This window comes from Balaenoptera musculus, chromosome 1 (assembly GCF_009873245.2).
Source record: "Balaenoptera musculus isolate JJ_BM4_2016_0621 chromosome 1, mBalMus1.pri.v3, whole genome shotgun sequence".
Classification (NCBI taxonomy): Eukaryota; Metazoa; Chordata; class Mammalia; order Artiodactyla; family Balaenopteridae; genus Balaenoptera; species Balaenoptera musculus.
In genome coordinates, this window is record NC_045785.1 from 134,504,633 (window position 1) to 134,525,842 (window position 21,210).

General features: G+C 37.2%; 1 protein-coding gene and 1 pseudogene across 5 annotated transcripts in view; one reads left to right on the forward strand and one right to left on the reverse strand.

Annotated features, from left to right (window-relative positions):
• ABL2 (ABL proto-oncogene 2, non-receptor tyrosine kinase) overlaps positions 1 to 21,210 on the reverse strand; it is a 119,091-nt gene that overhangs the window by 75,355 nt on the left and 22,526 nt on the right. Inside the window, exon 1 of one of the 5 annotated variants that reach the window (XM_036846073.1) lies at positions 13,924 to 14,004. The exons of the other annotated variants lie outside the window; for them this stretch is intronic. Within the exon in view, the coding sequence (XP_036701968.1) occupies positions 13,924 to 13,945 (22 nt within the window). The 5' untranslated portion in view covers positions 13,946 to 14,004. Of the gene's footprint in view, positions 1 to 13,923; positions 14,005 to 21,210 lie in introns of those variants that run through there. 5 annotated transcript variants of the gene reach the window in all.
• On the forward strand, positions 12,827 to 13,354 carry LOC118892070 (annotated as a pseudogene).

Sequence of the window (21,210 nt, forward strand, 5' to 3'; positions counted from 1 at the left end):
TTAAAATTAGTAAGGCCTTTAAGCTTTTAACAGAAAAATTTCCACTTATACTTTGCATACTTAACTCTTCTAAATAAAATTAACTATGCAAAACTTAATTCAAATCAAAATAAATAAGAAAGCAATAAACACAACCAGAAAGCTGGCAATTAAGATTAAAAGGTTTAGATACTGTATTCCTAGAAATTCCAAGTTGACTTTCACTTGGAGGAAGATAATCAAGGCTGTCATCTTCTCAATATAAAGAGAGCATCTTTATATGTATGCACAAAGCACTCAAGATAATCATAAAGCAGCAATTAAACAACAAAAAAGGATAACTCCTGTCTTTATTAGTGTACAACTGAAACAGTCAAAAAATCATAATACAAAACAAACGTAAGGCAAAATGTTATAGAAGAGCACTGAATCGGAAATCAGAAGACCTAAGTTATAATCTTTTCTCCCTCAGAGATATGAAAATTTACTGTATTTCCATTTCCCCATCTACAGAATTAAGGGGCAGGGGAAGAGATCATCCTAAGGTTATTTGCAGCTCAAATCTTATGATTCCATGAACCAAACTGAGGTTATATCTTATTTTCTTATCTTAAATAGAAATAAAAATAAATTATTACATAATTGGGGTTAAAGGTAGCCTTATACTATCTAAAAGATTGTTGTAGATAAAGACTATGGCAAAAATAAAAATCCAAGAAAAGGTATGAAAATATATTAATAAAAATACATACTGGACTTCCCTGGTGGTGCAGTGGTTAGGAATCTGCCTGCCAATGCAGGGGACACAGGTTCAAGCCCTGGTCCGGGAAGATCCCACATGCCGCAGAGCAGCTAAGCCTGTGCACCACAACTGCTGAGCCTGCGCTCTAAAGCCTGCGAGCCACAGCTGCTGAGCCCTTGTGCCACAACTACTGAAGCCCACGCACCTAGAGCCCATGCTCTGCAACGGGAGAAGCCACCACAATGAGAAGCACGCCCACCACAAGGAAGAGTGGCCCCCGCTCGCCGCAACTGGAGAGGGCCTGCGTGCAGCAACGAAGACCCAACGCAGCCAAAAATAAATAAACAAATAAATAAAATTTATTAAAAAAAAAAATACATACTACCTCTCTGGATAAAGTTCCTTCTGTAAACATTTGAAAAAATCTGAAGTTATCTTCTATACCATCAATGTGAAACTTTTAATAGCTACTTTATAAGTCACAGGAACATTATACAAGCAGATGAAATTAATAGAAATTAAGAATAGAGAAAATTATCAATGCCCTTGTAGGCTATAACTACATAATGTGTAATATAATATTTTTGGAATTCACTTTCAGAGTTCTTTCTTGAGTGGGTGTATGACTATGCTAGTCATTTCAATGTAGTCCCTAAACTTGACTGGATCCAGCAATTCCTTATTTAAAAGATTTCATAAACTCTCAATATACTAGGCTTTCCCTTTAACTTTCATTTTCTATTCCTCTTCTCCTTCCAACACTAACTATATTTAAGTATGCTTCACAGTGTCTGTTTCGCTTTTCTATTTCCTACATCTTTACCATGTCTGATCTTTATGTCTCCCTTATCCATGATTTCATCTTTGATTCAAAATGCCTTTATTCACCCATTTAGATATTAAGAGTCCTGAGATTTATTTCCTTTGATGCAATTCTTTTCCACAATATCAAACATAGGAAGTTTGCTAGCAAATTCAGATATATTACTCAGTGACTCAAAAGTTTAAATTTTACATGTTGACATTTTTATATTCCATTTATTTTCACCACTAGCAACCTACTTGCTTGAAGTCTAAGAATTTTGACTTTTAAATACTTTTTAGCATATCGATACACGCTGGAGAAACCAAAGCATTTCAAATTCGAAAAGTCACCTAGTCAAACTGGAGAGGAAAACATAGCACCCAATATTTGTCAAAAATCTGCAACATAGCCTTTTTTTGGAAGGCCTAAGAAAAAAATTTACTACATACTGTAATATAACTATAAAAGGTATTGGAAGTTCTTTGGGGAATCTTACCATATTTCTTTAAGATGCAAGTAATGCTTGGGGGATCTATACAAACAAATTTAAATCATTACAGAGTTTAACTATAATTTCTAAAGTTACCATTTAAAAATGAATATTCATTATGAATTCACTGTCATTTCTTACCCCATTATTCAACAGTAAAAGTCAAATCCTAGAGAGAAGTGACACCAAACTAAATTTGATAAAGCTCTTTGTATCCAGTACACTGCTGCATATTCTATGGCTATTTTAGACTCATAACTAGTTTCTCTGCTTTCACCTCTGCCCCCAAGAGTTTATTTTCCACAAAGTGCACAGACTGAACCTTTTAAAATATAACCCCCCTACACCAATAGATCCCCATCCTACACACAACTTTTACCTTCTTTCTCCCTCTATGTATTATCTCCTAGCATTCTCCGCCTGAGCCAGTCCTCTCTATCCAGTCCAGCCTCCTCCACCATTCTGGAAGGATAAAAACCTCTGCTTTACAAATATTCTCCAGAATTTTGCCTTTGATGGTTCTCTTCCTGGAATATTTTTCTCCTGAAAGTCTTAAGTCTCACTCCTTCAGATCATTCAATTCTCTATTGAAATGTCACCCTACCAGAGGCTTTCTCTGACCACCCAATCCAAAACAGCATTTCCCCTATCACTCTAATTTACCCAGCTTTATATTACTCTCAGAACTCATCACCACATGATATAGTAAATTTAAAAATAGAGCCTGTCTCTACCCACTACAATATAATCTCCATGAAGGCAGGTGGTTTCATTTGTTCAATGCTATATTCCCAGTACCAAGAAAGTGCAACTATTAAATGTAGTTGGCCCACCATATCCATGGGTTCCACACTGGCAGATTCAACCAACCACAGACGGAAAATAATCAGGGGAAGAAAAAAAAAACCCAGACAGTTCCAAAAAAGCAAAACTTGAATTTGCAGCACACCAGCATCTATCTACATAGCATTTATACTGTATTTACAGGATCTAGGTATTTTCACCATGAGACACTTAGCCATAAAAAGTTTTGCCAAACAACTAATTGGCCATAAGACCATTTTGCATAAAAGATAAAATAACTGATCAACAGTTTAGGTTTCATTACACTAGAAAATGATAATCAGTTTTTGCAAATCTTTTGGGGGGCACAGTCATCCTTCCTACCCAACAAAACCAAAAGTTTACCAAGCTATAGAAAATACAAAAGAGGCAGTTAATAATTCACAAGCCTTCAAGAGCATTAATTATTGATTCTTTAGCTAATTTAGATTCAACACCTTGTTCTCTAATGCCATCTTTACCAATTATGTGCAGCGAGCAGGGGCTACTCTTCCTTGCAGTGCGTGGGCTACTCTTCCTTGCAGTGCACAGGCTTCTCTTTGCAGTGGCCTCTCTTGTTGTGGAGCAAGGGCTCTAGGCACGCAAGCTCAGTAGTTGTGGCGCATGGGCTTAGTTGCTCCGCAGCATGTGGGATCTTCCCGGACCAGGGATCGAACCCATGTCCCCTGCATTGGCAGGCGGATTCTTTTTTTTTTTTTTTATGTCTGAAACATTTATATTAACATATTTCCATACAAATAACCCAATGAAAGTTTAGTATTAGTTGTTTTGTTTGTTTTTTTATACTGCAGGTTCTTATTAGGCATCAATTTTATACACATCAGTGTATACATGTCAATCCCAATCGCCCAATTCAGCACACCACCATCCCCACCTCACCGCAGTTTTCCCCCCTTGGTGTCCATATGTCCATTCTCTACATCTGTGTCTCAACTTCTGCCCTGCAAACTGGCTCATCTGTACCATTTTTTTAGGTTCCACATACATGCATTAATATACGATATTTGTTTCTCTCTTTCTGACTTACTTCATTCTGTATGACATTCTCTAGATCCATCCACGTCTCAACAAATGACTCAATTTCGTTCCTTTTTATGGCTGAGTAATATTCCATTGTATATATGTACCACAACTTCTTTATCCATTCGTCTGTTGATGGGCATTTAGGTTGCTTCCATGACCTGGCTATTGTAAATAGTGCTGCAATGAACATTCGGGTGCATGTGTCTTTTTGAATTACGGTTTTCTCTGGGTATATGCCCAGTAGTGGGATTGCTGGGTCATATGGTAATTCTATTTTTAGTTTTTTAAGGAACCTCCATATTGTTCTCCATAGTGGCTGTATCAATTTACATTCCCACCAACAGTGCAAGAGGGTTCCCTTTTCTCCACACCCTCTCCAGCATTTGTTGTTTGTAGATTTTCTGATGATGCCCATTCTAACAGGAGTGAGGTGATACCTCATTGTAGTTTTGATTTGTATTTCTCTAATAATTAGTGATGTTGAGCATCTTTTCATGTGCTTCATGGCCGTCTGTATGTCTTCTTTGGAGAAATGTCTATTTAGGTCTTCTGCCCATTTTTGGATTGGGGTGTTTGTTTCTTTGATATTGAGCTGAATGAGCTGTTTATATATTTTGGAGATTAATCCTTTGTCCGTTGATTCATTTGCAAATATTTTCTCCCATTCTGAGGGTTGTCTATTCGTCTTGTTTATGGTTTCCTTTGCTGTGCAAAAGCTTTGAAGTTTCATTAGGTCCCACTTGTTTATTTTTGTTTTTATTTCCATTACTCTAGGAGGTGGATCAAAAAAGATCTTGCTGTGATTTATGTCAAAGAGTGTTCTTCCTATGTTTTCCTCTAAGAGTTTTATAGTGTCCAGTCTTATATTTAGGTCTCGAATCCATTTTGAGTTTATTTTTGTGTGTGGTGTTAGGGAGTATTCTAATTTCATTCTTTTACATGTAGCTGTCCAGTTTTCCCAGCACCACTTATTGAAGAGACTGTTTTTTCTCCATTGTATATCTTTGCCTCCTTTGTCATAGATTAGTTGACCATAGGTGCGTGGGTTAATCTCTGGGCTTTCTATCTTGTTCCATTGATCTATGTTTCTGTTTTTGTGCCAGTACCATATTGTCTTGATTACTGTAGCTTTGTAGTATAGTCTGAAGTCAGGGAGTCTGATTCCTCCAGCTCCATTTTTTTGCCTCAAGACTGCTTTGGCTATTCGGGGTCTTTTCTGTCTCCATACAAATTTTAAGATGATTTGTTCTAGCTCCATAAAAAATGCCATTGGTAATTTGATAGGGATTGCATTGAATCTGTAGATTGCTTTGGGTAGTATAGTCATTTTCACAATGTTGATTCTTCCAATCCAAGAACATGGTATATCTCTCCATCTGTTGGTATCATCTTTAATTTCTTTCATCAGTGTCTTATAGTTTTCTGCATACAGGTCTTTTGTCTCCCTAGGTAGGTTTATTCCTAGGTATTTTATTCTTTTTGTTGCAACGGTAAATGGGAGTGTTTCCAAAATTTCTCTTTCAGATTTTTCATCATTAGTGTATAGGAATGCAAGAGATTTCTGTGCATTAATTTTGTATCCTGCAACTTTACCATATTCATTAATTAGCTCTAGCAGTTTTCTGGTGGCAGTTTTAGGATTCTCTATGTATAGTATCATGTCATCCGCAAACAGTGACAGTTTTACTTCTTCTTTTCCAATTTGTATTCCTTTTATTTCTTTTTCTTCTCTGATTGCCGTGGCTAGGACTTCCAGAACTATGTTGAATAATAGTGGTGAGAGTGGACATCCTTGTCTCGTTCCTGATCTTAGAGGAAATGCTTTCAGTTTTTCACCATTGAGAATGATGTTTGCTGTGGGTTTGTCATATATGGCCTTTATTATGTTGAGGTAGGTTCCCTCTATGCCCACTTTCTGGAGAGTTTTTATCAGAAATGGGTGTTGAATTTTGTCAAAAGCTTTTTCTGCATCTATTGAGATGATCATATGGTTTTTATTCTTCAATTTGTTAATATGGTGTATCACATTGATTGATTTGCGTATATTGAAGAATCCTTGCATCCCTGGGATAAATCCCACTTGATCGTGGTGTATGATCCTTTTAATGTGTTGTTGGATTCTGTTTGCTAGTATTTTGTTGAGGATTTTTGCATCTATATTCATCAGTGATATTGGTCTGTAATTTTCTTTTTTTGTAGTGTCTTTGTCTGGTTTTGGTATCAGGGTGATGGTGGCCTCATAGAATGAGTTTGGGAGTGTTCCTTCCTCTGCAATTTTTTGGAAGCGTTTGAGAAGGATGGGTGTTAGCTCTTCTCTAAATGTTTGATAGAATTCACCTGTGACGCCATCTGGTCCTGGACTTTTGTTTGTTGGAAGATTTTTAATCACAGTTTCAATTTCATTACTTGTGATTGGTCTGTTCATATTTTCTGTTTCTTCCTGATTCAGTCTTGGAAGGTTATACCTTTCTAAGAATTTGTCCATTTCTTCCAGGTTGTCCATTTTATTGGCATAAAGTTGCTTGTAGTAGTCTCTTAGGATGCTTTGTATTTCTGCGGTGTCTGTTGTAACTTCTCCTTTTTCATTTCTGATTTTATTGATTTGAGTCCTCTCCCTCTTTTTCTTGATGAGTCTGGCTAATGGCTTATCAATTTTGTTTATCTTCTCAAAGAACCAACTTTTAGTTTTATTGATCTTTGCTATTGTTTTCTTTGTTTCTATTTCATTTATTTCTGCTCTGATCTTTATGATTTCTTTCCTTCTGCTAACTTTGGGTTTTGTTTGTTCTTCTTTCTCTAGTTTCTTTAGGTGTAAGGTTAGATTGTTTACTTGAGCTTTTTCTTGTTTCTTTAGGTAGGCTTGTATAGCTATAAACTTCCCTCTTAGAACCGCTTTTGCTGCATCCCATAGGTTTTGGGTCGTCATGTTTTCACTGTCATTTGTCTCTAGGTATTTTTTTATTTCCTGTTTGATTTCTTCAGTGATCTCTTGGTTATTTAGTAACGTACTGTTTAGCCTCCATGTGTTTGTCTTTTTTACGTTTTTTTCCCTGTAATTCATTTCTAATCTCATAGCGTTGTGGTCAGAAAAGATGCTTGATATGATTTCAATTTTCTTAAATTTACTGAAGCTTGATTTGTGACCCAAGATGTGATCTATCCTGGAGAATGTTCCGTGCGCACTTGAGAAGAACGTGTAATCTGCTGTTTTTGGATGGAATGTCCTATATATATCAATTAAATCTATCTGGTCTATTGTGTCATTTAAAGCTTCTGTTTCCTTATTTATTTTCATTTTGGATGATCTGTCCATTGGTGTAAGTGAAGTGTTAAAGTCCCCCACTATTACTGTGTTACTGTCGATTTCCTCTTTTATAGCTGTTAGCAGTTGCCTTATGTATTGAGGTGCTCCTATGTTGGGTGCATATATATTTATAATTGTTATATCTTCTTCTTGGATTGATCCCTTGATCATTATGTAGTGTCCTTCCTTGTCTCTGGTAACATTCTTTATTTTAAAGTCTATTTTATCTGATATGAGTATAGCTACTCCAGCTTTCTTTTGATTTCCATTTGCATGGAATATCTTTTTCCATCCCCTCACTTTCAGTCTGTATGTGTCCCTAGGTCTAAAGTGGGTCTCTTGTAGACAGCATATATATGGGTCTTGTTGTTGTATCCATTCAGCCAGTCTATGTCTTTTGGTTGGGGCATTTAATCCATTCACGTTTAAGGTAATTATCGATATGGATGTTCCTATGACCATTTTCTTAATTGTTTTGGGTTTGTTTTTGTAGGTCCTTTTCTTCTCTTGTGTTTCCCACTTAGAGAAGTTCCTTTAGCATTTGTTGTAGAGCTGGTTTGGTGGTGCTGAATTCTCGTAGCTTTTGCTTGTCTGTAAAGCTTTTGATTTCTCCATCAAATCTAAATGAGATCCTTGCCGGGTAGAGTAATCTTGGCTGTAGGTTCTTCCCTTTCATCACTTTAAGTATATCATGCCACTCCCTTCTGGCTTGCAGAGTTTCTGCTGAGAAATCAGCTGTTAACCTTATGGGAGTTCCCTTGTATGTTATTTGTCGTTTTTCCCTTGCTGCTTTCAATAATTTTTCTTTGTCTTTAATTTTTGCCACTTTGATTACTATGTGTCTCAGCGTGTTTCTCCTTGGGTTTATTCTGTATGGGACTCTCTGCGCTTCCTGGACTTGGGTGGCTATTTCCTTTCCCATGTTAGGGAAGTTTTCGACTATAATCTCTTCAAATATTTTCTCTGGTCCTTTCTCTCTCTCTTCTCCTTCTGGGACCCCTATAATGCGAATGTTGTTGCGTTTAATGTTGTCCCAGAGGTCTCTTAGGCTGGCTTCATTTCTTTTCATTCTTTTTTCTTTATTCTGTTCCGCAGCAGTGAATTCCACCATTCTGTCTTCCAGGTCACTTATCCGTTCTTCTGCCTCAGTTATTCTGCTATTGATTCCTTCTAGTGTAGTTTTCATTTCAGTTATTGTATTGGTCATCTCTGTTTGTTTGTTCTTTAATTCTTCTAGGTCTTTGTTAATCATTTCTTGCATCTTCTCAATCTTTGCCTTCATTCTTATTCCGAGGTCCTGGATCATCTTCACTATCATTATTCTGAATTCTTTTTCTGGAAGGTTGCCTATCTCCACTTCATTTAGTTGTTTTTCTGGGGTTTTTTCTTGTTCCTTCATCTGGTACATAGCCCTCTCTGCCTTTTCATCTTCTCTATCTTTCTGTAACTGTGGTTTTTGGTCCACAGGCTGCAGGATTGTAGTTTTTCTTGCTTCTGTTGTCTGCCCTCTGGTGGTTGAGGCTATTTAAGAGGCTTGATGGGAGGCTCTGGTGGTGGGTAGAGCTGACTGTTGCTGTGGCGGTCAGAGCTCAGTAAAACCTTAATCCACTTGACTGTTGATGGGTGGGGCTGGGTTCCCTCCCTGTTGGTTGTTTTGCCTGAGGCAACCCAACACTGGAGCCTACCTGTGCTCTTTGGTGGGGTTAATGGCAGACTCTGGGAGGGCTCAGGCCAAGGAGAACTTCCCAGAACCTCTGCTGCCAGTGTCCTTATCCCCACGGTGAAACAGAGCCACCACTCGCCTCTGCAGGGGACCCCCCAACACCAGCAGGTAGGTCTGGTTCAGTCTCCCCCAGGGTCACTGCTCCTTCCCCTGGGTCCCGATGCACACATTACTTTGTGTGTGCCCTCCAAGAGTGGGGTCTCTGTTTCCCCCAGTCCTGTCAAAGTCCTGCAATCAATTCCCACTAGGCTTCAAAGTCTGATCCTCTAGGAATTCCTCCTCCCGTAGCCGGACCCCCAGGTTGGGAAGCCTGACGTGGGGCTCAGAACCTTCACTCCAGTGGGTGGACTTCTGTGGTATAAGTGTTCGCCAGTCTGTGAGCCACCCACCTAGCAGTTATGGGATTTGATTTTGCTCTGATTGCGCCCCTCCTACCGTCTCACTGTGGCTTCTCCTCTGTCCTTGGACGTGGGGTATCCTCCTTGGTGAAGTCCAGGGTCTTCCTGTCAATGATTGTCCAGCAGCCAGTTGTGATTCTGGTGCTCTCGCAAGAGGGAGTGAGAGCACGTCCTTCTACTCCGCCATCTTGGTTAATCCCCCCCGGCAGGTGGATTCTTAACCACTGCGCCACCAGGGAAGTCCACGTGATTCTTGATGAGTATAAGTTCTTGAAAATGGTGAAAATTTTTTGCTATTCAATAGTGAAGAACGTGATGTAGACAGAATTTTGGTATTTAGCACTGAATCTGGTGTAGATGATATGATGAAATATAAGGGCTGGGCATGTGATGGAACACTTAAATGTAGTCCAGATGTGTACTACCAGTTATATACATTACATATATTGATAAGAAATAGCAGCATCCCTTTTCCATTTTACTTCTAGGGAGAGCTGAAGACACTTAACAGCAAATTTTTTTATACTGTAAAGAACTGACATCCAGCATTAGATCCTGAATCCTCAACGTTCGACTTTGAGAAAGGAGTATCGCTTTATTCCCAATACAGCCGAATACAACTATAACCATGAATCTCCAAACACTTTAAATACATTCAAGTATTTTTTGTATTTTCATTTTTCATAATAGCGTCTTTTTAAATTTTTGTTTTCAATTTTTCATGTTTCATTAGGTCCTTTTTAATGTCTCTCTTTTACTTTTGTTATTTTATCTTTTAAGGCAAAATTGTCTTATGGTCAAGTAGTTGTGCAGTGAAACTGCTTCCAGCATAATTTTTTGCAGCACAGATTCTTAGGGCGAAAATACTGTACACAGTATTTACAACTATTTACATAGCATCTACATTGTATTAGGCATTGTAAGTAATCACAAGATGATTAAAAGTATACAGAGGACATGCGTAGGTTATACGCAAATATTACACCATTTTATATGAGACTTGAACATCCTCAGATTTTGGCATCCGCAGAGGGCCCTAGAATCAGTATGCTGCAGATACTGAGGGACAACTGTAAATGAAAAATTTAAACACCTGACTCTAAAATCCATGCTATCAACTTTAATTATTCACACATACCAAAGAAGTCCTTTAAATAATAAATGTTCAAAGTGTATTTAAACTGGAAATATTGCCTCTGGAGAAGAGAACCAGATGGCTAAAGGGAGAGAAATAGGGGACAATTAAATGTATACCTCTTAAATCTTGAACTATTTGATGTGTTAACACTATATTAGTGTGTTAACTTTTCATTTATTATATTAATGTGTTAACTTCAATCTTGAATTATATTAATCTGTTAACTTTCTATTAATTTTAATAACACTTTAAAATTTGATAGTAATATTGATGCTGGAATTACATAAACTTCCCAGTTCAATTCTGCATTTTCAAGATGTGGAACACTAGTGGTAAAAATACGACATTATTCATGTCCTGGGATAGTTTAATAAGGTTTTTCAGGAATTTCTCAACGCACAAGAACTTTTATGTTCCCTTCCTAAATGTTCCCTTACTGTTGAATCATATTAACTAGTTCTCTTACTCCTGTATCACTAGCAAGTTGTTAGCTACATTCACTAGTTCACTCAGGTAGGGTAAAACAGCCATCAAACAGCCAAGTGTGGTAATACCTTTACTAACTAATTATGAGGTTGTTTGCCAAGGACATTGTTATCAGAAATTTTGTCACCAAAGACAGCAATTACAAAGAATAGTCTAAGATATGCTCCAGTATAGCCAGAATTTAAAGTCCTAGCCCTGGTAATGGGGTTGGTGAGAAGCTTGGGAAGGGAAAAGTGGAAGCAGCTGTTCAGTCACTTCCTGTTATCTACTCTAACCACAGCTAATCCCCAAATTAGACAGGAAGTTACTCCCAGTTCTCTTGAAAACATTGCTCCTCTCAACTGACATGAAGGCCATGTGAAGGTCATCTTCAGAAGAGAAAACCCAGCATGACGATAGTAATGAAATCTTTCACAGATCAACACTAGACCTAAGGACCTTCCCAGGACTTTATACTTGTATTATATCATGAAGGATCAGAATTATAAAACCATAACTTGAAAGAATAAACACTGATTTCTGCCAGCTATAACATAAGAGACCACTGCACTTAATTTTCAGATTCAGATAATGCTGAATACTTTTCCAACTCTTGTATATTAAAATATTAGGTGTTACATGATATGACAATCTTCCTGTATGAAATCATTTTAACTATATACACATATTCCCACATCATTTAAGTAATCTCTACTTAATAAAATGTTTTTAAAAACCCAAGAGTTTTCCCAAAACTACTAAGAAACAGTTTATATAGTGTTATATGAAAGATGGAACAATTAATTACTCCCTCAATTGAAGTCAGAGAAAAAAATGACAATCAGTTGGAACCTGTCATATAAAAATTAAGTTTGGACCTAAGCAAAAACACTATCAATGGTCTTTCTTTTGTTTACTTTAAAAAAAAACACACATTGCAAACAAACAAAAAAGTATTAAAAGCAAGAGAGTCTAACAGTGACACTGTGACATTTTGCCTTTCCTCTAGTCCAAATACAACAAAACATGAACCAGTCACATTTCATTTATTGATTAATCATTGTACATAGCAGGGAACTTAACCATACTCAGCAGTTACAGAACTAGTTATGAAAAATGGTTCATAAGAATACTCTGGCTCTCATTCTACCATAGGTATACACAGCTGGTATCTAGGTCATGCTAGTCAACCTAACCAGATGCATAACTAAAAGGCCTGATTATCCCAACACTCTCTATAGCTCTTTCCCCATTTTGCTAGGGAAATAGAGATTAAAAAAAAAAAACACACACACACAATATGAGAAAGTCAAACACAGTCCTTCTACCCAACACTGTTATCACCATAATATCCTATAAAATCATCACCCAAGCTCAAATTAAAACAAACTCTCAGTAATTCCTATACCACCTTTATTTTCAATGGACAAATATATATACTTGCTCTTATCCCAGACTGTCTGAAAAATGGAAACATTTTTCAAAGCATGCTATCATGATGGTACATGATTTCACCCACCTGTTGTACTTACAAATAGCAGAAATCAGATGAATTGATGAGTTAAATCTGACAAAGTCACTAAGAATCTATGTTCAAGGCATACAGGAATGAAATCCATGATATGGATATGTAGAAAACTCATACAATCATATCATAGACAAAATCAAAAAAGGGCTTAGGAAAAATAAATAAAGAATAAATTTTTGGCTAACTGAAGTATTTTCTGAAACATTAAGTGTGATAACCTTTTCCTAGTAAGCACAAGAGCCTAAACTGCTTTCTTGAATCTGGGAGATGTTGGTCAAAGGGTACAAAGTTTCAGTTATGCAAGGTGAATAAATTCTGGAGGTCTAATGTACAGCATGGTGACTGGAGTTAAAAATAATGTATCTGGGGTTTTGTACGTGCTGGTGGTGGCCGCGTCGCTTTGTGGTAGAGGCATAGAGTTGGTGGGGTGGGATGAACCGTGCTCCCGGTGGAAGCAGAGGAGCCGAGCAGGAACCATGGCCAGTATAGTGGTAGCAGTTGGACTGACCATTGCTGCTGCAGGATTTGCAGGCCGTTACACTTTGCAAGGATGAAGCATATGGAGCCTCAAGTAAAACAAGTTTTTCAAAGTCTACTGAAATCTGCCTTCAGTGGTGGCTATTACAGAGGTGGGTTTGAGCCCAAAATGACAAAATGGGAAGCAGCATTAATACTAGATGTAAGCCTTACTGCCAATAAGGGGAAAAAATACTAGATGTGAGCCTTACTGCTCATCAACGAATTATGCTTTTAAATCACCCAGACAAGGGAGGATCTCCTTATATAGCAGCCAAAATCAAAGAAGCTAAAGATTTACTAGAAGGTCAAGCTAAAAAATGAAGTAAATGTATGATGAATTTTAAGTTCTTACTCATTTATGTATATGAGTGCCAGCTTTTTATAATAAAATGCCTCAAAGCTAAAAAAAAAAATAATAATAATAATAATGTATTTGTATACTTGAAATTTGCTGAGACAGTAGGTCTTAAATGTTCTCACCATTAAAAAAAAGAAAATGATAACTTTGTGAGGTGATGGATATGTTAATTCGCTTGACTGTGGTGTTCATTTCACAATGTATACACATCAAAACATCATGCCTGTTGTATCATCAACATATATCAAAACAGAACAAACATACAACTTGATGCCTTAATTAAATATGCACAATTACCATTTGTCAATTATACCTTAATAAAGCTGAAAAAAATGCTGTAAATTCTTCCACAGATGAATATTGTCAAATTAATAACCCAAACCAGTCCTAAAAAGTATACTTTTTTTTTAATGTAAGCAAGCAGAAAAGTAATAATTTTATTAAGCAAGAGATAATTTTTAAACTATAGTAGCAACTGTATTTTCTTCCTAAGAATTTTCTTCCTAAGTACTGGAGTCTCCCCTAGTGGACTGGTGAGGAACAGTTTTTTTGGTTATTAAATTGAACTTTTAAGTATTTGAGTATGACAAATTCACTAAAAATCTTACCTGAAAAGCAGATTTTTTCCATGGCCAAAGCAATGTTAACATTTTTTTTTTAATTTCATAATTTTGAAGTCAGTAGGGGCCCTGCAAGACAGAACCAAATCTGTTTCTTGAAAAAATACTGTTTCCAATGTTACGAATATAATCTCTTCCAAGAATTGTTATATAAACTGAGCATGAATTTAGAAATGTAAAATCAATCTTCTTTAACAGTTTCCTAATAATATAATTTAAAGCAAAAGAAGTTTACTAGGAAAATTACTTGGAAGAAGGAGATTGCCAAGCCCGTGTGGCCAGGCAGGGGTGTCCGAAGCCTCAGGCTTTGTGTGTCTGCAGGTGTTGCAGTGATTCCATGGGAGTAACCCAGGATATGGCCAAAGTGTTCCTGGGGCATTTCAACATATGACAAATGTAACTCAAAATACCATAAAAAGGAGAGCAGCCAAGATGGATCAGTGAACTAGAAGACAGAGTGGAAATCACTGCCGCAAAAAAAAGAATGAAAAGAAATGAGGACAGTTTAAGAGACCTCTGCGACAACATCAAGTGAACTAATATTCTCATTATAGGGGTCCCAGAAGGAGAAGAGAGAGAGAGAAAGGGCCTGAGAAAATATGTGAAGAGATAATAGCTGAAAATATCCCTAACCTGGGAAAGGAAACAGTCACAAGTCCAGGAAGCACAGAGAGTCCCATACAGGATTAACCCACAGAGGAACACACCAAGACACACTACAATCAATATGACAAAAATTAAAAGATAAAGGGAGAATATTAAAAGAAAATTACTCAAATTACCTCACTGATCTAAATGTGAACAATCGAACTATGAATATTAAGCAGAATACTTTTAAAGAGCTAATGGTTACAAAAAATGAATTTGAGAAACTACTGACAAAGGCTTGAAAATAATGTTTTTACATACCACATAATTTCTGATAATATGTAGAATAAGAAGAACGACTTAAAAACAAAATTTTAAGACACTCTATATACATAAAACTAAACAATGACTATTTCATATTTTTGCAAGTAATCGAGCAAAATCTAATGAAGAATACAAGTATACAAAGCCTTTTCAATTATACTTAACACATTGAAAATAATGCTACCATGCTTTCTCCATCCACATGGTCTTTATACATTGTTCCCGCTATCTGAAACACTCTTCCCCACTCCTATCTACTAATATATTTAATAACTGCCCATCCTTCAAATCTCAACGAAATCAGCACTAACCTCCCTGACTAGGTAAAATTTCACTATTATTGCTTCTCATAGCACTATGTATCTCACCTTTTACTGACTTATTTAAATAATGGCTGCTCATTTTATTAGGTTACTTAGAGAGTTCTATTATTAGTTCTATTATTAGGTTGCTGTGAAAATTAAGCGATACATGTGTAAACCACCTAGAACAATGCCAGTCACATGTAAATACTATTAGTATTGGCCCCATTAAACCTGTAAGAGGTAAACTTTGCTTCTGTCATCTAAGATTATTCTCTAGAGTTTTAGTTTGTTGTTAAAAACTACTTCATTACTAGCATTAACACAGTACTAGAGTTGTTCTCATCTATTCCTTGTCAAAGTGTTTGATACTCCTCTCCTCAAGAGGCAGAGCTTAATTCCCTACCCTTTGAGTTGAATTAGGGACTCGCTTCTAACAAATAGAGTAAGATGGATGTAAAGTTGTGTGACTTGGGGACTAGGCCATAAAAGGAATTATGACATTCTGTTCTCTCTCTTTAAGATTACTTGCTCTGGGGAAAGCCAGCTGCCATACTAGGAGGACATTCAGACAGCCATGCAGAGGGGCCCATGGGGCAAGGAACTGAAGCCTCCCACCAGCAGCCACATGCATAAGCCATCTTGGAAACAGATCCTCCAGCCCCAGAAAAGCCTTCAGATAATTGCAGCTCCAGCCGGCAGCTTGACTGAAACTTCACAAGACACCCTGAGCCAGAACCACCAAGCTAAGAAACTTCTGGATATCTGACACTGAGAATCATGAGATCATCAATATTGGTAGTTTTAAACTGCTAAACTCTGGAATAACTGGTTACTCAGCAATATATATAAAGTACTGTATATGTTTAAAGAAAAAGAGGATGATGATAGTAAATGAAGAAACAAAAGACACCGTCAAAGAAGACCAACAACTCAACAAAAAAATAAATAAACCTGATTTATTTTTGGGCAAAAGACTTGAATAGACATTTCTCCAAAGAAGATATATAAATGACCAATAAGCACATGCAAAGATGCTCAACATCACTAATCACTAGTTAAGTACAAACTGAAACCACAATGATATACCACCTCACACCCATTAGGATAGTTACCACCAAAAAAAAAATAATAATAATAATAATAAATGTTGATGACTATGTGGTAATATTGGAACCCCTGTGTACCACTGGGGGAAACATAAAGTGGTGCAGCCGCTAGGGAAAACAGTATGGCACTTCCTCAAAAAATTAAATATAGATTTACCATATAATCCAACAATTCCACTTCTGGATATACACCCCAAAGAAATTAAAGCAGTCTCAAAGACATATTTGTACACCGATGTTCATAGCAGTATTACTCACAGTAGTCAAAAGGTGGAGGCAACCCAAGTGGTCCATCAACAGATGAATAGATAAACAAAATGTGGAACATGCATACAATGAAATATCATCTGACACATGCTACAACATGGATGAACCTTAAGGACATTATGTTAAATGAAATAAGCTAATCACAAAAGGACAAATACTGTATGATTCCACTTATATGAGGTACTTAGAGTAGCCAAAGTCATAGAGAAAATGTAGAATGGTGGTTGCCAGGGACTGGAGGAAGGGTAAATGAGGAGTTATTGTTTAATAGGTACAGAGTTTCAGTTTCGCAGGATGAAAAGATCTCTGAAGATGGATATGGTGATGGTTACACAATGCGAATGTACTTAATGCCACTGAACTGTACACTTAAACTGTTAAAATGGTAAATTTTATATTATGTGTATTTTACCACAGTTTTTAAAAAGACAGTTTAAAGAGGATCATATAGAACTTGCAGAAATGGAAAATATAATTACTGAAATTAGAAGTTCGATGGATTAAATAGCTGATTAGATCAGGTAAAGAGCACTCTGAAGAAATACACAAAATGTAGCACAGTGATACAACAACTGAAAATACGGAACAGAGGTTAAGCAACATGAGAATAGAACAAAAGGTCCAACATATGTCTAAACAATGTTCAAAAAGAAAAAAGTAGAGAGGGAATTCCCTGGCCGTCCGATGGTTGGGACTCGGCGCTTTGACTGCCAAGGGCTCCAGGGTTCAATCCCTGGTTGGGGCACTAAGATCCTGCAACCTATGCAGCATGGCCAAAAAAAAAAAAAAGCACAAAGGATTACCAGCAGGATAAATAATAAGAAATCTATACCTAGTAGTTACTTTGTAGTGAAAATGCTAAATACTAAAGACAAAAAGATTTACAAAACCACCAAAAAGAAATGATAGACTGACTCCAGGAAGGATAATTATAATGACAAGTAACTTCTCAACAGCAATAATGGAACCCAGGGGATAATAAAATAATATACTGAGAAAAGTGAACACTAAAGCAGATATACTTCAAGGCTGTGGGATTTAGCCTAGTAAATGCACCTGCTTGGTTCAGTAGAAACGCACTTTTTTTCTTTTTAATATTCTACAGGTGATTTTGATACATACTCCTGGTTAAGCAGAGTAGGCAAAGGAGGAAAAGGTAGAAAGGGAGGGAGGGAACATAATAAACAAAACAAAATATTAACAACTGGGAAAACAGGGCAAATAGTAAAAGAGTTCTTAATTTTTTCTTGCACCTATTCTATAATGTTAACTTTCAAAATAAAGTTATAAAAAGAATAAAAACACATACATACATCAGAATTATACAATTCTGTTTTAAGATGCCACTATTTCTAAACACTGATTCTAAAAATTCTAATAGGAAATCATGCCTATAAATTAGTCCAAATTGTCCCATTATTACCTGGGAGCATGCATCATGAGAGAATAGAAGTTGGATGTATTTAATCAGTTACTGAAACTTGATAACACACAGGTGTCAACTAATTCATGACAACCTCACCATAAAGGTACAGAAAAACATTCATCAAGTTTCTATGCTTCCCCTAGCCCCTTCTTGACTTTGTACTTAATGATATTCTTAGTTCTTAAACTATGAAAAGTTCCCCTGGGTGATTTTGGAGATAAATTTAAAATTCCATTTTCTAAAACTTAATGATTCTTCTCTCCTCACTAACCTTCATACCCAACCTCACATCAAACCAATAAGGAGAAGAGAAACACACGCTTCACGTTCTCTCCTTTTTCCCCTTTAAATTTCTCCAATCTCTCTATATCTTGAAGAGCAGAAAAAGTATACTAACAGTTTTTAAGACAATTATGTGCAAGACAGTGGGAGAAGCTTTGTATACATTATCTTGTTTAATAATCAAGCCAGCCATACAGCAGGTATTATCCTCATTTTATAATGAGGAAATAAGTTCAAACAATTCACATAGTTAATAAACCACAATTCTAACCCAAATCTGTCTAGCTCCAAAACCCCTGTACTTTCTACATCTTAGTGCTTTGAGTCACATTTGTTGTCTCACTTTAAGTTCTCCTCTTAGAATAACATTTTTATAAAGTACAGAACCTTAGCAGATAGCCTGACACCAAGATCCAGCTTCACAAAAATGGAACCTTGAACAGAAGTTTCTCAGTCACAGATTAAGAGCTTTCTTCCCTCTCCTATAGACCCCAAAATTACTTTTAGTTTCATTTATTCTATCTACTATCCTAGACATAACTTAAACCAAAAAAATGACATCTACCTATTGGATACTTCCATGTAGAGGCTTTTTCCATGAGCATGGTAGATTCCAGTTATAATTTTATCTGATCCACTGTTGTGTTGGGGGGCTTCCCCAAGGTCACTCCCAGGTTCAATGATTCACTACGACGACTTAGCACACAGTTGTACTTATAGTAATGATTTATTGAAGCTAAAGGATACAAAGCAGAATCAGCAAAGGGAAAAGTCAGATGGGGTAAAGTCTGCAGGAAATCAGGTACAAGCTTCCAAGAGACTTCTCCCAGGGGAGTCACAAAAGACACAACTCCTCCAGCAATGAGTTTTAGCAACATGTGTAAAATGCTGTCTACAGGGTAAGCTCCTTAGAGGTTCAGTACCCAAGGTTTTTCTTAGGGGCTGGTCACGTAGGCACCCTCTACCTACCACGTAGCAAAATTCCAGACTCCCAGAAGGAAAGTAGGTGTTGAGCATAAACCACATTGTTTGTACTAACAGTTTAGACACAGTGAGCCACTCTTCACAGTTCTGGGAATGGTGGAAACCCTCCCAAAATCCAAGTCCCTAGACACCAGCCAAGGGCCAACCTTGTAAGCAGTGGGTTCTAAGGATTATCGGTCTCAAGCCTGCTATGTTCAGTCTTTTCTGCACCGCTGAGATGGTCTCTTTGGAAACAACGTACTGCTGCTGTTTTGTTTTTGGTGATCCCTGTTTTCTATCCAAAATGTGTCTCCAGGGACTTCACTGGTGGCGCAGTGGTTAAGAATCCGCCTGCCAATGCAGGGGATATGGGTTCAAGCCCTGGTCCAGGAAGATCCCACATGCCGCGGAGCAACTAAGCCCGTGCGCCACAACTACTGAGCCTGCGCTCTAGAGCCAGAGAGCCACAACTACTGAGCCCGCATGCCACAACTACTGAAGCCCGTGCACCTAGAGCCCATGCTCCGCGACAAGAGAGGCCACCGCAATGAGAAACCCACACACCACAACAAAGAGTAGCCCCCACTCGCCACAACTAGAGAAAGCCCGCACGCAGCAATGAAGGCCCAACGCAGCCAAACATTAAAAAAAAAAAAAAAAGTGTCTCCATTTCCTATCATTTTAACTAAAGTTTCCTTTCCTGAGATTTATATGTCTTTTATAACTTATCAGCTGCTTATGCCCAACTTTTAAAACTCTTTTACAAGCCACAAATACACTACATACACAATTTTATGATTAAATTCTGTATCTAACCTTAAGAAGAATACCTGTGAGAAAAAAATCCTTTTAAGATTTAAAGACAGTAAAAAATCTTAGCACACTGGGATAAAATCATTTGATGCAATTTAATAGATATTATTGATCATTTATACTGCAACAGACTCAATAACTATAATGCTTCTTTTAAGAAGGAAAAGGAAAAAAGGGGGCCTCACTTCCATTACATTTCTACACATTTCTAGTTAATATGTACATTCACAAATTAGCTGTTAACATTGTTGGAGTGCTATCCTTTTATAAATCGCCACCTAAAAACTAGACAGTAGGACTTCCCTGGTGGCGCAGTGATTAAGAATCCGCCTACCAATGCAGGGGACATGGGTTCAAACCCTGGTCCAGGAAGATCCCACATGCCGCGGAGCAACTAAGCCTGTACGCCACAACTACTGAGCCTGCGCTCTACAGCCCGTGAGCCACAACTACTGAGCCTGCGTGCCACAACTACAGAAACCCACGCACCTAGAGCCCGTGCCCCACAACACGAGAGGCCACTGCAATGAGAAGCCCGTGCACCGCAACGAAGAGTAGGCCCCGCTCGCCACAACTAGAGAAAGCCTGCGCACAGCAACGAAGACCCAATGCAGCCAAAAATAAATAAATAAATTTATTTAAAAAAAAAAAAAACACTAGACAGTAAACCCACGCTTCCTTCTTCTTGAAAGAAGTTAAACAACTCATGACATTTTAAAAGGAATAGACCACAACCTTGCTGTCCTCCTCCACATTTTTATTTCTGAGTTAATGCCTCAGACTAAGTATGCTCTGCTCAAAGGGTCATATTAAAAAATTAACATCATAGGAATACTTTACTTTAGCTTAAAAAAAGGAAAGGTTTTTATATATACATATACAAGGTTGTACTTTCTTAGTTTTTGGGTTATATCAGCAAATTAAGCAATGCTGGACTGAATTAGTGACTGATCTGTACCCTGAAATAATTGCTGAAATGTCTTCTGCTTTCTTCCCTACAATCTCTCCCATTAATGTATCCTGTCCTTAAATAAACTTAATAATGAGCTCAGAAGAATGAAGACTACAGAAGCCTTCAATGAAGAACTTATCTAACTGAGGAAACAGGAATAACAAAAGTGTAAGACAAAAGTATGGGTGTTAAATAATGTGAGGAGGAATAAATGCAAAAGAAGTTCTAAGAGGACCAAAAAAAAAAACC